Source organism: Sapajus apella, unplaced genomic scaffold (genome assembly GCF_009761245.1).
Source record: "Sapajus apella isolate SASKATOON/1434 unplaced genomic scaffold, GSC_monkey_1.0 scaffold94, whole genome shotgun sequence".
NCBI lineage: Eukaryota > Metazoa > Chordata > Mammalia > Primates > Cebidae > Sapajus > Sapajus apella.
This window is the reverse complement of record NW_022437034.1, coordinates 273,966-285,627: the sequence shown is the minus strand read 5'-3', so window position 1 is coordinate 285,627 and position 11,662 is coordinate 273,966. Positions and strand designations below refer to the sequence as shown.

Genomic DNA, 11,662 nt, shown 5'->3' with positions numbered 1-11,662 from the left:
AAAAAATCTGAATTCACTCAAATACAAACCCATTACAAATTTAAACTGAGGAAAGAATTATTTTTATTTTTACTTATATTTTTTAGAGATGAGGTGTCCCTATGTTGCTTAGGCTAACCTTGAATTCCTGGCCTCATGTGATGCTCTAGCCTCAGCCTCCCAAGTAGCTGGGACTAGAGGTGTGGGCCACCCCACTAGGCTGTGGAAGGCATTCTTGATGAGAAAACGGGAGTTTTTAAAAACCAGTCTCATGGCTTAAATATTTATAAGAGAAAATGAAAACTAGTCTGGTTCTTGGATGAGGGCAAACTACCTAGCATCAGGATATGGTATTAATAGTTCTTCAAAGCAAAAGGTAACAAAATAATTTTTTTTTTTCTTTTTTTTGAGTCGGAGTTTCGCTCTTGTTACCCAGGCTGGAGTGCAATGGCGCGATCTCGGCTCACCGCAACCTCCGCCTCCTGGGTTCAGGCAATTCTCCTGCCTCAGCCTCCTGAGTAGCTGGGATTACAGGCACGCACCACCATGCCCAGCTAATTTTTTGTATTTTTAGTGGAGACGGGGTTTTACCATTTTGACCAGGATGGTCTCGATCTCTTGGCCTCGTGATCCACCCGCCTCGCCTCCCAAAGTGCTGGGATTACAGGCGTGAGCCACCGTGCCCGGCCAACAAAATAATTTTATTTAATTTATTTATTTATTATTATTATTTTTTAAGAGACGGGGGCTCGCCGTGTTGCCCAGGCTGGAGGGCAGTGGCTATTCACAGGTGCAATCCCACTACTGATCAGCATGGGAGTTTGGACCTGCTCCATTTCCGACCTGGGCTAGTTCACCCTTCCTTAGGCAACCTGATGGTCCCCCGCTCCCAGGAGGTCACCATATTGATGCCAGACTTAGTGTGGACACCCGATCGGCACAGCACACTACAGCCCAGAACTCCTGGGCTCAAGCAATCCTCCCACATCAGGCTCCCGAGTAGCTGGGACTACAGGCACGCGCCACCGCTCCCGGCAAAACCAACGCTTGTCTCCTTCAAGCCGGAATTGAACCCGCGACCTAAGGATGTCTCCTGCTGAGGAAGTAGCTACAGTCCTCCGCTCTACCAGCTGAGCTATCGAAGGGACAAAATAATTTTAAAAGAAATTCCCTTTACCAAATAGCAGGTTCGAAATTATGTCATGAAAATAATAAGAATGTTTGGCTGGGCGCGGTGGCTTATGCCTGTAATCCCAGCACTTTGGGAGGCTGAGGTGGGTGGATCATGAGGTCGAGGGATCGAGACCATCCTGGTCAACATGGTGAAACCCCGTCTCTAATAAAAATACAAAAAAATTAGCTGGGCATGGTGGTGTGTGCCTGTAATCCCAGCTACTCAGGAGGCTGAGACAGTTGAATTGCCTGAACCCAGGAGGCGGAGGTTGCGGTGAGCCGAGATCGCGCCATTGCACTCCAGCTTGGGTAACAAGAGCAAAACTCCGTCTCAAAAAAAAAAAAAAAAAAAGAAAAGAAGAATGTTTGTATAAGAAAAATAATAGAAGAAAATATATCAATATGTTCACATTGGTTTCCTTTGGGTGGTACTACTGTGAGTGGTCATGTTTTTGTATTTTCTGAATTTTCCTATATTACTTGTATAATGGGAAAAATAAAAAAAATCCTTTTACAATGATGCATTGGATATCATGCAGCTATTAAAAGAATAAAATATCTAAGTTTGCTGAAGCCAGATGCCATTCTTTGTTGTTGTTGTTGTTGTTGTTGTTTGAGACGAAGTCTCACTCTGTCACCAGGCTGGAGTGCAATGGCGCAATCTCAGCTCACTGCAATATCCGCCTCCTGGGTACAAGCAATTCTCTTGCCTCAGCCTCCTGAGCAGCTGGGACTATTGGTGCCCACCACCACGCCCGGCTAACTTTTGTATTTTTAGTAGAGATGGGGTTTCACCAAATGGGCTAGGATAGTCTTGATCTCCTGACCTCGTGATCCACCTGCCTTGGTCTCCCAAAGTGCTGGGATTACAGGGGTAAGCCATTGCACCTGGCTCAGATGCCATCTTGAAAAGGAAGAAAATAAATAAAAGAACGAGTAGCGCATGCCTGTGGTCAGGAGGTTAAGGCAGGGGGATTGCTTCAACATATGAGTCTGAGGCTGCAGCAATCTAAGAAGGTGCCTCTGCACTCTGTGAGGCCTTGTCTCTAAATAAATAAGTAAAAGAATGACACATGTCAATATATGTTAGCATGAAAAGATCTCTAAGATATGTTTTTAAGTTAATAAGGGAACGTGTTGAGGGAATGTATAGAATGATCCAATTTATGTTATATAAAATTTGTTATATTATCATATATAAGAAATGATAATAGCAGTTGTTATCTCTGGGAAGTGAGAATGGAAAAATGGAAGGTGGGGGGGAAATAAACTCTCATTTTGCACTCCTTTTCACAGAGTGTGATTTATTTATTGCCATAAGCATTTATTTTTGGAAAAGGTTATCTGGAAAGTAAAAGAAATACCCTTATCAAATTTGTTGATGCAGAGCTACTTCTGGCAGGGTTCTGATATAAAGTTCTACAGAAGAAGTGGGAAAAAAAGGATATCACCCAGTTTACTTATGCGTTTAAGACTATAGAAACCAAACACATGCAATGAAGTACAAATGGAGAAAAACTTATTACTCTACCTGGGTAATGTTTCATCAAATGCTCCAAAAGTGATTCCTGTGTTACCTCAATCTGAGCTGTATTCATATCAGATATAGCACAGCAAAGAACTTCACCCAAAGGTACAAACTGAGATTGAGTTATTGGATTCATTTGCACTGGAAAGACATCACCTAAATTGGAGATTTAAAAAAAGCAGGGTGATAAATTTGATATAGTATAAAATGTTTGGAATTAGTGAAACAATAAAAACTAACAGGTGGAATTGCAATTCTTTCATCAGTCTTTACTCAGCATCTGTTAACATGACATGTACAATGATAGAAACTATGAAAGAGGCTGGGCGCGGTGGCTCAAGCCTGTAATCCCAGCACTTTGGGAGGCCGAGGCGGGTGGATCACGAGGTCAAGAGATTGAGACCATCCTGGTCAACATGGTGAAACCCCGTCTCTACTAAAAATACAAAACATTAGCTGGGCATGGTGGCGCGTGCCTATAATCCCAGCTACTCAGGAGGCTGAGGCAGGAGAATTGCCTGAACCCAGGAGGCGGAGGTTGCGGTGAGCCGAGATCGCGCCATTGCACTCCAGCCTGGGTAACATGAGTGAAACTCCGTCTCAAAAAAAAAAAAAAAAAAGAAACTATGAAAGAAAAAGATTTCCCTTATGGTCTCTACTTTTAAGAAATGTGTTTTAACTGTCTCTACAAGAGATGGCAAGATTCCATCAGAAAGTCTCAAAGTATTATCAGAGTTCAGAACGTCACACAATGCTTATATACCAGTAGTTTACCATCTTTCAAAATATTTTCCATATTACCTATCTTGTGAAAGGCAGACATGGGATTATTATTTCTTTACTTAAAATATATAAAGTTATAGAAAGCTCAAGTAATTGTTCCAAGTCTAAAAGCAAGTAAAGTGACAGAAACAGGTCTTCTGACTCCTGATTCAGTATTTTCACCATTCTACACTTTCCTCATTAGGATGAATGGGAAGATTTGAAGAAAGGCAGAATTGTTTTCCAATTACTAAGAAGACATGAACCTAAACCATGGAAAGCACATGTAAGAGCATGGATGGAGTTATTCTGGTTCAATAGAGCTTAAGGCTTACACAGGACCAAAGTGGAACACAGGCTGGAAATGTAAGCTAGATTATATCTTTCCTCCTAACCAGTGTAGCAAATGTTCTTCCTAACCTGTTATTACTCAGGTCGAGTATTGGATTCTGCTGGACATTCATGGGAACCCTTCAATCAACTGGAAATGAGAGACTAAGACTCAGGAAGGAGATTTAGGAATCAACTAATAGAGATGAGATCTGAAGTTAAAGAGTGGAATAAAAAGAAAAGCACCAAGAAACACCTAACTAAAAACAATCTATATTTAAGACATAGTAGGGGCTGGGGGTGGTAGCTCAGGCCTGTAATCCCAGCACTTTGGGAGGCTGAGGCAGGTGTTTCACCTGAGGTCGGGAGTTTGAGACCACTCTGGCCAACATGGTGAAACTCCATCTTTACTAAAAAACACAAAAATTAGCCAGGAGTGGTGGCAGGCGACTGTAATCCCAGCTACTCAGGAGGCCGAGGCAGGAGAATTGCTTAAATACAGGAGGTGAGGCTCGGAGTGGTGGCTCACGCCTGTAATCCCAGCACTTTGGGAGGCCAAGGCAGGTGGATCACGAGGTCAGGAGTCGAGATCAGCCTGGCCAAGATGGTAAAACCCCGTCTCTACTAAAAAATACAAAAAGTAGCTGGGTGGGTGGTGAGTGCCTGTAATCCCAGCTACACGGAAGGCTGAGTGAGGAGAATCACTTGAACCCAGGAGGTGGAGGTTGCAGTGAGCTGAGATTGCATCACTGGACTCTAGCCTGGGTGACAGAGCAAGACTCCGTCTCAGAAAAAAAAATCCAGGAGGTGGAGGTTGCAGTGAGCTGACATGGCACCACTGCACTCCAGCCTGCATGACAAAGCAAGACTGTCTCAAAAAAAAAAAAAAAAAAAAGACAGCAGGAATAACAAAAACAAGAAGGCACATAACAAGAGTATGAGACAAAAGAACTTCGTGACATCCAATTTTGGGGGAGAAAATAGAAAAAAATTTAAAAAGTAAAAAAATAAATTTTAAAAAAGAGACTTTAAAATAAATAATGGTCAACAGTGTCAAATGCTTAGATGGAAATCTAAAGGGTAGAGGAAGGAGAAAAGCCATTGGATTTCTTGATTGGAAGGTGCCACTGGTGACTTTTAAGAAAACAATTTCATCCTGGGCATGGTGGCTCACGCCTGTAATCTCAACACTTTGGGGAGATCACTTGAGGCCAGGAATTAGAGACTGGCCTGAACAACATAGTGAGATCCCATCTCTACAACGACAAACATTTAAAAAAATTAGTCAGGGTGGTGATGTGCCTGTTCTAGCTGCTAGGGGGCTAAGGTGGGAGGATTACTTGAGCCCAGGAGTTAGAGGCTGAAAAGAGCTGTGACTGCACCTTTGCACTCCAGCCTCTGTGAGAGTGAGACCCTGTCTCAAAAAACAAAGAAACCTATTTCCGTAGAAAAGAAGACAGAAATTAAAAGTTCCAATTGAAGAAAAGGAAGTTCGTGAGAAAAATGTAAAGTTAATGGGTGTTCCTTGTAGAGCAGTGTTTCTCAACTTTGGCACTTTTGACATTTGGGGCGAGATATATATATGATGACCAATGGTCCCAGTATGGCCAGGACTGAGGTGTTTCCTGGAACACAGGATATTCAGTGCTATAAGCCTATAGCCAGGAAAGTTACTGCAAACTGGGATAGGTAGCCACCCTAGCCAGATAATTTTGTGGTGGGAGGCTGCCCTGTGCATTGTAGGATATTTAATAGCTTTATGGCCGCTACCCACTAGTTGCCAGTAGCATTTCCCACAGTTGCAGCAACCAAAAATGTCTCCAGACACTGCTAAATGTCCCCTCAATGGCAAAGTCATCCAGGTTGGAAACCACTGCTCTAGACCATTTGTATGTGAAATCTGATGGTGAATAAGGAGAAATAGATCACAAACCAGAAAGGAGTAGGATCAAGTGAATATGACTGGATGTGTGTGTATGTTGTGGTTTTCTCAAAATAAGATCTGTGTCCCTTTGGATGCAAATGGGAAGGGCTTAATGGAGATGATGGACGTGATTCTGGGAGAGGGGAGATCAGTAAGAGAAGATCCCAGAGAAGGGGGAAGGGAAAATGTATCGAGGGCACAGGTAGAGAGGCTAGCTTACAAATGAGGAAGATGCTACTCCATCTGAGACTTGAGAAAATAATCGAGGGTGGCAGAAGACCAGAAATATGTTGAGGCAGAGAAGGAAAAAAATATATTAGCACAGCAAAGTCATCTGACTTCTGTCAAGTTAGGAAGAAAATAGGAATGGAAGGAGGAAAAAATGGGAATAAGAGGATGGCGGGTGGAAAGGGGGTTTGAGGAGCTATTCTCAAAGTACTAGGAAATAAAAAATGAGTAAGAAGATTGTGAAGGAGCCCTGAGTCTCCAGTGATTTATGCATAGGTTTTGGCAGAGGGGTGGCACTTTGTAATGGAAAAGGGTGAGCTGGGGGAGGCCAGCCCATGCCTCTAAAACTTTAATGTGCATATGAGGATCCCCAGGAGATCTTGCTAATGTGCAGATTCTGATTCAGAGGCCCTGATTCTGCACTTCTAACAACCACCTGGGGATGTTCATACTGCAGCTCTGAGTACTAATCTTTGGATTGGTAGAAGGTTAGGGTGTTAATGACGGCAATGTTAAAGTAGCTAACCATGTAACAAACATGGTCCTGGGGCTGAATGGGGAGTCAAGTGTAGCCAGAAGGAAGCTAAAGAATTAAGAAAACTTCATTATGCCCTTCAGTTTAACTCTGTTGAGGGAGGAAGGAAGGGAATGGACTGGCCAGGTATGAAGTGTTGAAGCTCAGAGCTGGTAAGTGACCAATATTGTATTCTTATTGTATCTGCATGAAGATAAAGGACTTCAATAAGGAAATCATAAGCAGTTTGCTGTTATACTTTCCATTGTTCCCTTCTTTACTTAAGCTTCTCTATCTGGCCTTGGAAGGTCACATCTTAAGGTAGAATTGTTGTCTGCTTCTGCAGCCTGGGAAGGATATCCTCTAGGTGTGGCTGTGGATATCCCATTGGGTAATGGTCAGAGGCCTCTACCATGCTAAAAAGCTAGGATGAATGGCTAATCAATTGCTATTTCAAAGAGTGGTGATAGATGATGCCCTGAAAAACTGTCCAAGCGGGGCATTAATTTACCTAAAACTCAAAATCTTCCTTGAAACTCAACTTCTGAACTGAAGGTAAGAAGCCTCTATCCTCACTCCCTCTTTTTCTTTTTTCCTTCCTCATCTGAGTTTTACTTTCTTCGTTTTTATCCCTCTACTTTCAACCAGACAAAATGTGAAATTAAAGTACAATTTTAAATATCTTTATGCTTCTTTGATATAACTTCATGTGTTTAGTTAAAATAAGTGGTTTTAAGCTTTTATATCTCTTTTCCCTACCTCCCTAAAGACATCTTTTCCTGTGGTCATGAATTGATTACCTATCCCTACTGCATGCTGAAACTCAGAAAGCCACACTCCATGATGAAGGCCTCAGAAGCAAAAGGTTTTCTTTGGCCTTTTCCTATCCTTCTATCCTATCCAGCCTAGAAACAAGAATCCCTTTTCCCCAAGGCAGGTCATAGAAACCAGAACCTCCTTTCTCCAAAGCCAGCCATAAAACCTAGAGGACTAGGGGCCTTAATTTTAAAAGAGCGGGGAAGTTTCCCTTCCTTAAAAGACAGGGGCTAGACACAGAGGGCAAAGCCTGAAGGCTTTCTTCAGCCACACAATACCCATTTGAGCCTTACCTCACCTTTCCTTAAACCCAGTCACTGTGAACTTGGAGATGGAGTTGGGGAGAACACTGAAAAAGAGAAAATCAGCATGCTGTCTGGTGTCACTGCTGTGCCCGCCTGCAGATGGCTGCCCATTTCTGTGCACTGGAAAAAATGGTAGTGCTGTCTCCACTATGCCTTTGGGCTAGAACTGAAGCAGCCCATTTTCTAATTCAATCCTTAGGTTTGTTTCCTCTTTTCATAGTAAAACTAATAGTCAAAATAGATTTTCCCGGGGCTGGGAGAGAGGTACATAGGGCTTCCTATACATTTGTTTGCAACCTGTAATTATTTCAGAAAGAGTGAAAAACTGATTTTTCAGAAAGTACTACTTTTAATTAGCAAGGAGACAGAACTTTTTTCTTACATTTTTTAAACCCCAACTTTTTAAAAGAACCCTAACACTGTTTGCCAAATCGAAAGATACTCTTAGAAAATTTATTCATGCCGGGCGCGGTGGCTCAAGCCTGTAATCCCAGCACTTTGGGAGGCCGAGGCGGGTGGATCCCGAGGTCAAGAGATCGAGACCGTCCTGGTCAACATGGTGAAACCCCGTCTCTACTAAAACTACGAAAAATTAGCTGGGCATGGTGGTGCGTGCCTGTAATCCCAGCTACTCAGGAGGCTGAGGCAGGAGAACTGCCTGAACCCAGGAGGCGGAGGTTGCGGTGAGCCGAGATCGCGCCATTGCACTCCAGACTGGGTAACAAGAGTGAAACTCCATCTCAAAAAAAAAAAAAAAAAGAAAATTTATTCATAATTCCTATATGATGTAGGGATGGTTATTTTAAAAGAGTAAACAAATTACCAACAACTAGGAAGACTAGTTGCCTTCCACCCATATATTTAAAATTAATACAACTAAAGGTAAACTTCACTTTAGAGGACATGTTAAATTGCTATTCACCTCTGCTGTGGAGCTCCTCTAGACAAAGCCTAGAGAAAGTTTCTCAGTACATTTCCTGCACAGTTGTTGCTAAGATACGTCCTTCAGGTGCATAAATCATCGAGTTTCCTTTGTGCAGGAAAGCAGAGTACACCCTGACATGGGAACATTTATGACAGACATGGGGATCACTTTCAAGCTTCAGCCATGGCCTGTTTCACTGACTTTTACACTCCTCTGCTTTTTGGAATGCATAACTCTTAAGAGTTTTTCACCAAAACTTTCTCTGCACAAGATCCCACTTATAGATGTAACCAGATTCCACAATAAGAGAAGGCCAGCCCTTTGGGTCTGTCCTCCACTATGAGGGAGTAAACTAAAGAACACTCTTCAGTCTAGCCCTGCTGTGGGTCTTTGACCCTTGAGCTGAGTCCAGCTCAAAAGGCTAAGGAGAGACTTTGAGCCAGAGTGTAAACAGTTGACAATGGAGTTCTCTCTGTTTACACAGTCTTGTACCGTTTGGTGCCTCAGAAATGGAAAAAGTGTTTAGGCTGAAAGACTGGTTTCACAAAAAACACCAACAAAATAGCACGATAGAGGTGAGGTTATTTGTGCCTGCAACATTTTCTGCAAAAGATTTTTGTTGTTAATTGACTGATTCCTTGCTGACTACAAAAAAATTTAATTGCTGTATAAAATTTTTTTTGTTGGCCAGGCGTGGTGGCTTACGCCTGTAATCCCAGCACTTTGGGAGGCCGACGTGGGTGGATCAACTGAGGTCCGGAGTTCGAGACCAGCCTGACCAAAATGGAGAAATCCCATCTCTACTAAAAATACAAAATTAGCTGGGTGTAGTAGTACATGCTTATAATCGCAGCTACTTGGGAAGCTGAGGTAGGAGAATCGCTTGAACCCGGGAGGCAGAAGTTGCGGTGAGCTGAGATCGCACCATTGCACTCCAGCCTGAGCAACAAGAACGAAACTCCATCTCAAAAAAAAAAATTGTTTTATTAATTTCCAAGTTATAGTATTACAGCTCTTTCAGAATTTGTCTAGCAAATTCTGGTAAAGACTAGAAAGCAACCCCCACCCCCCACCTCCACAAAAAAGAAAAAGAAAAAAAAAAAAAAAGACAAAAAGTTAAAAAAAAAAAAAAAAACAAGAAAAAAAGAAAACAAAGAGGGGTTTAAAAGTTATTCTTTTACAAGTCCACTTGTTTGGGGGGAAAAAAGTGCAAAGGAAATTAAAGGTAGCATGTAGATGCCCAATTCACAAATGAAAATATTAAGCTCTTCACCGTCAAAAGCTTTTCATCCAGTAAAGTCCAGGGCAGGCCCTTGTAGCAGTCAATGCTAGAATCAGCCTCCTGTGGGATGGACATGGATTCATATAACCCCAGGCAATCAGTACCTGCTCCCTGGTGCCTAATGACAGTGGCCTTGACAGCCCCTGGCCAATAGGAGTACGCCCCCAGGGAAGTGTGACTGGCTTCTGGAGTTGGTGACAATAGCTCAACAATATTGTTCCAATGCAACCCAAGACCTCATCAAAGTTCTGAGGAAAAAGAGCTGGTTTCTTTTTTCTTTTTTTCAGCTAATTAGAAATACTTGACCTTTAGTTTGTTGGAAAACTTCATGGTGTGTTTTTATGTTTAAAGAACTTTTCATATATGAAAGTGTTATCCTCAGGACAGCAGTGAACCAGTGTAAGTGGGCGATTCTTTACCTTAGACGTCAGTGTTTTTTTTTTTTTTCTTTAAAGAAACTAATAGAGAAAGAAAGAAAAGAAATGAAAGAGAGAAAGAAAGAGGGAGAACGGGAGTCTTGCATTATTGCCCAGGCTAGAATGCAGTCTAAAAATGGGTATTAGAAACCTCTTTTATGCCAATAATTGTGCTTAACAATGGAGACAGGAAGGAATAAGGGAGGAAAATAACGAACAAGCAGCCACCTAATATTTCATTTAAACCTGTGAAATGCTATGCAATTACTGAGGAGTGATTTACTTCCAATTATGTAGTCACTTTTAGAGTAGGTGTGATGTGGTACTGAGAAGAATGTATGTTTTGTGGATTTGGGGTGGAGAGTTCCGTAAATGTTTATTAAGTTTACTTGTTCCAGGTCTGAGTTCAAGTCATGGATATCCTTGTTAATTTTCTGTCTCATTGATCTGTCTAATATTGACAATGTGATGTTAAAGTCTCCCACTATTATTGTGTGGGAGTCTAAGTCTCTTTATAAGTCATTAAGAACTTGCCTTATGTATCTGGGTGCTCCTGTATTGGGTGCATATATATTTAGGATCGTTAGCTCTTCTTGTTGCATTGATCCTTTTACCATTACGTAATGTCCTTCTTTGCCTCTTTTGATCTTTGTTGCTTTAAAGTCTATGTTATCAGAGGCAAGAATTACAACTCCTGCTTTTTATTTTATTTTATTTTATTTTTGCTCTCTATTTGGTTGGTAAATCTTCCTCCATCCCTTTGAGTCTTTGTGTATCCTTGCATGTGAGATGGGTCTGGATGCAGCATACCGATCAGTTTTGGCTTTTTATCCAATTTGCCTGTGTCTTTTGATTGGGGCATTTAGTCAATTTAAATTTAGGATTAATATTGATATATGTGAGTTTAATACTGCCATTTAATGCTAGCTGGCTGTTTTGCCCATTAGTTGGTGTAGATTCTTCATTATGTTGATGCTCTTTACTTTTTGGTATATTTTTGGAATGGCTGATACTGGTTGTTCCTTTCTATGTGTAGTGCTTCTTTCAGAAGCTCTTATAAACCAGACCTGATGGTGATGAAATCTCTGAGTACTTGCTTGTTCACAAAAGATTTTATTTTTCCTTCACTTATGAAGTTTAGTTTGGCTGGATATGAAATTCTGGGTTGAAAATTCTTTTCTTGGCTGGGCGCGGTGGCTCACGCCTGTAATCCCAGCACTTTGGGAGGCCGAGGCAGGTGGATCAAGAGGTCAAGAGATCGAGACCATCCTGGTCAACACGGTGAAACCTCGTCTCTACTAAAAACTACAAAAAATTGGCTGGGCGTGGTGGCGCGTGCCTGTAATCCCAGCTACTCAGGAGGCTGAGGAAGGAGAATTGCCTGAACCCAGGAGGCGGAGGTTGCAGTGAGCCGAGATCACGCCATTGCACTCCAGCCTGGGTAACAAGAGCGAAACTCCGTCTCAAAAAAAAAAGAAAA

The 11,662-nt window shown here is 42.0% G+C and overlaps 1 protein-coding gene, 1 non-coding gene and 1 pseudogene across 4 annotated transcripts in view; 1 reads left to right on the top strand and 2 right to left on the bottom strand.

Annotated features, from left to right (window-relative positions):
- STOX1 (storkhead box 1) overlaps positions 1-11,662 on the bottom strand; it is a 58,609-nt gene that overhangs the window by 9,572 nt on the left and 37,375 nt on the right. For 2 of the 3 annotated variants that reach the window (XM_032256161.1, XM_032256162.1), the window contains exon 2: positions 2,684-2,836. The exons of the other annotated variant lie outside the window; for it this stretch is intronic. In XM_032256161.1, coding sequence (XP_032112052.1) covers positions 2,684-2,836 — 153 coding nt within the window. The remainder of the gene's footprint in view (positions 1-2,683; positions 2,837-11,662) is intronic. 3 annotated transcript variants of the gene reach the window in all.
- Positions 1,032-1,124, bottom strand: TRNAY-GUA. The gene is made up of 2 exons: positions 1,088-1,124; positions 1,032-1,067 (listed from the first exon to the last, which is right to left on the bottom strand). It is a non-coding gene; the product is annotated as a tRNA-Tyr (tRNA).
- On the top strand, positions 9,486-9,543 carry LOC116535457 (annotated as a pseudogene).